This window comes from Nicotiana sylvestris, chromosome 8 (assembly GCF_000393655.2).
Source record: "Nicotiana sylvestris chromosome 8, ASM39365v2, whole genome shotgun sequence".
In the NCBI taxonomy this organism is placed as follows: domain Eukaryota; kingdom Viridiplantae; phylum Streptophyta; class Magnoliopsida; order Solanales; family Solanaceae; genus Nicotiana; species Nicotiana sylvestris.
In genome coordinates, this window is record NC_091064.1 from 198,288,640 (window position 1) to 198,291,811 (window position 3,172).

Below are 3,172 nucleotides of genomic sequence, written 5' to 3' on the forward strand. Positions count from 1 at the left end.
CTGTATATTGTCTTATCTATATGTTTTCAATGAATTTCAACTATACCCATTGAAAAAAGTTTCTTTTTTGCTTAGACTTTTGGAATATTATATTTTTTTTGTATTTCATTATCTTATTTGCTACCTCATCCATGAAATTTCCTTTCCATCTTGCATCTAATGTTGCTAATCACGCTTAAAAATATGGAGGGGGATTTTTGTATGTGATTCTTTGAGATAAAGAAGCTTATTTATTTAGTTTTTCAATTTTTATATGTGTTTGGCTTTGTGTAAGTTTCCTAAAAAGTGATCATAGACCCAACCCGGTATTGTATTCGGGTCAATCCGAACATCACATACAATGGGCCGAATCTTGTCCCAGGCAACTTTTTTGACACTACAAAATCGCAAGGACGAGAAAAACGCCAATCTTTCTTGCCCTAGCACACTTCATCAGCAGCCGCTGCAAAATTTCCATCAACAGTCAAAATGGTACCTTTTTTTTTTCCTCCTCTGCGTTATACTTCACTTGTTAAATATAAATTTAAATTGAAATACATAATCGTTTGTATAGATAATCATATATTTAAAGTGTCAAAAGAGCTGTAATTTTTTAGCTCATTCAAGCTGTTTCCGATTTTTTTTCCGTTTATTTTGATGATGAAAGAGTCAATAATATTAGATGAGCACTTCATTAGGTTTATTAATGTTATTGGAGAATGCTAAAGATTGCATCTTTTTGTGAAATGGCTATTGTCAATGATTTTTTTGGAAGTGCTAATATTATTTTAACCTTAAAAACCAATGGCTTGTTTCATTGAACACTCGGAAAAATGTATTGTGATAATAGCAATTGAAAACACTAGTTTGAACTAGAAATAAGATTCATTTTAGAGTGTAGAATTTTCGTCTTGCATATTTTAGCAATATGTTTTACAATAATATCGATTATTAGTGGTTAATCTTCTGGTTGGGTAGGTTTCAGTTGCCGTATTTGGGTCGAGGTGGATTTGTTTAGTATACTTTTTTTAGTGTGAAAAGGTAGACTTGTTTAGTCTACTTTAACTAGGGAAACCTGTTGCTAATGAGATGAGATGGTGTAGATACCACTATGTGCACCTGAACTTTAGCAGAAGTTGTGTTGAGTTTTAATGTGTAATATGTTCTTTTTGCCGCAGACTAAGAGGACCAAGAAGGCTGGAATAGTTGGAAAGTATGGTAAGTATTATAGCTCCTTTTTAACTCATTTTACATTTTGCATTAATGAGGATATTATTTGATTTTGTATTACCATAAGGCTCTTATTTGTAACTTCAATAACTACATTTGATGATGTGGTTTGATTTTCCCAATTTCACTTGCTTGAATAGGATTTTGCTTCAATCTATATTTCCTTATATTTGATTCTTGCTACATTGGCGAGTCAGCCTGGATTTCATCAGTCCAATACTTCCATTATCTTATTAGAAGTTCTACTGCACACTGTGGGTTCTTGTTTTTAAGTAATTTTTTTATTTTTCAATGTAAGTAATAAGTACTAGATCCATGCAGTGCCTGATTGATTTCTCCCTGAGATGTTTTGGATCAGGCTATGTCATCAACACTAAGATAGATAGTAGTTTCAGTCAATTGATGCTAATATCCCTAAGCTGGTGCTACTAGTTACTACAATCAATCACATTCGACGTTATGCCTTGGTAGATGTCTGTATGTCTGAAGTGAATGTTTATGTGGGTCAGGGTGGATGTGAATTGAGGTTTTGGCGGTTTTTTGTTGACCTGACACCCTCTTAAAATTAAAATTTTGTCCACAACACTATGCTCATGAGCTGGAGTCAGTTCTTTTTCTAAAGTTGCTTCTGTTAGCAGTATTCTCTCCTTGGATATCATTTTACTGTTTTTTTATTAGTATATATCGTGGTTTTCATTCAAGGCAATTATATCTCTGATTTTTGTATTGGATGATTTAAATTGCCCTTTTCATCAGTTGCAGTTGCGTATACTATTGAAAAATTACTGTTTTCTTATTGTCTGACAAATTTATATTCCTGATTGTCTTTCCTTCTATTCATAGGTACCCGTTATGGTGCCAGTCTGCGTAAGCAGATTAAGAAGATGGAGGTTAGCCAGCATAGCAAGTACTTCTGCGAGTTTTGTGGAAAGGTATGGTTTGGTACACTTAATAAACTGGAAGCTCCATGCAATATGATAGTTTTCTTAGCTGCAAGTTTGGATTCCTGATTTACTTTAAATAGTTGTTAAGTTTATGATTCTCATCATATACTTGTTGAGCAGTATGCAGTAAAAAGGAAAGCAGTGGGAATTTGGGGCTGCAAAGATTGCGGCAAAGTCAAAGCTGGTGGTGCTTACACATTGAAGTGAGTAATTACTCTCTCAACTTCTTGTTTTTTCCTTTTTTTTGTGCCTGAATAACTAATCCCGATTTTCTTTTTTAATAGCACTGCAAGTGCGGTTACAGTTAGGAGTACAATCCGAAGACTGAGGGAGCAGACTGAGAGTTAGAGCAACTGCCTTTGGCACAGCTTATGATGTGTCTACTTGTGTTCTGAGATCAGACTTGTTTTTCAATTTTGAGTACTTTATGATGTTGAACCAGCTCGATTAGCCACTAATATACTTGAGAATTTCAGTTTATTCAAAGACAATTATATTCACTGTCGCATTATGTTGGTATTATTTCTTAAAGGCTTCGATTTAGTTTGGACTCGAAATTTTCATTATGATACTCAGGTTGTTGGTTCAACTTTAATCATTTTGAAATTTGATTAAAGTGAAAGGCGTAGTAGCGCTGTTCATTCGGATCGGATGTCCGAAATCCGAACCGATGCATTCAATTTCGGATTGTGTTTATTAAATTTTTTGATCGGATTCGGATTGGTATATTTTAATCCGATCCGAAATCCGAAATTATTAGACAATGTATAAATACTATACTTTAATTTCGGATAGTCAGTATTTCATTTACATCTTCCTTCAAGTTATTATCTTTACAATGGATTTAGCTATATTGCACCATAGTACTCTCATAATTGCATAAACATGAATTTTTCTTAATGTATTGCATCTTTTACAAAGAAAATATACATATTAGTTTGCAACTTTGAGTCATAATAATACGATTCGAAATTCGATCCGATCCAAACTTTAAAATTCGATATGTGCACAGCCTAGGC

General features: G+C 33.5%; 1 protein-coding gene across 1 annotated transcript; it reads left to right on the plus strand.

Moving 5' to 3' along the window:
* The first annotated feature begins 363 nt into the window (after positions 1-363).
* LOC104243631 (large ribosomal subunit protein eL43) lies at positions 364-2,661 on the plus strand. Its single transcript, XM_009798851.2, has 5 exons — positions 364-471; positions 1,158-1,197; positions 2,053-2,141; positions 2,274-2,356; positions 2,438-2,661. The coding sequence occupies exons 1-5, from the start codon at positions 469-471 to the stop codon at positions 2,499-2,501; spliced, it is 279 nt and encodes a 92-aa protein (XP_009797153.1). The 5' UTR covers positions 364-468; the 3' UTR covers positions 2,502-2,661.
* Positions 2,662-3,172: the final 511 nt, after the last annotated feature.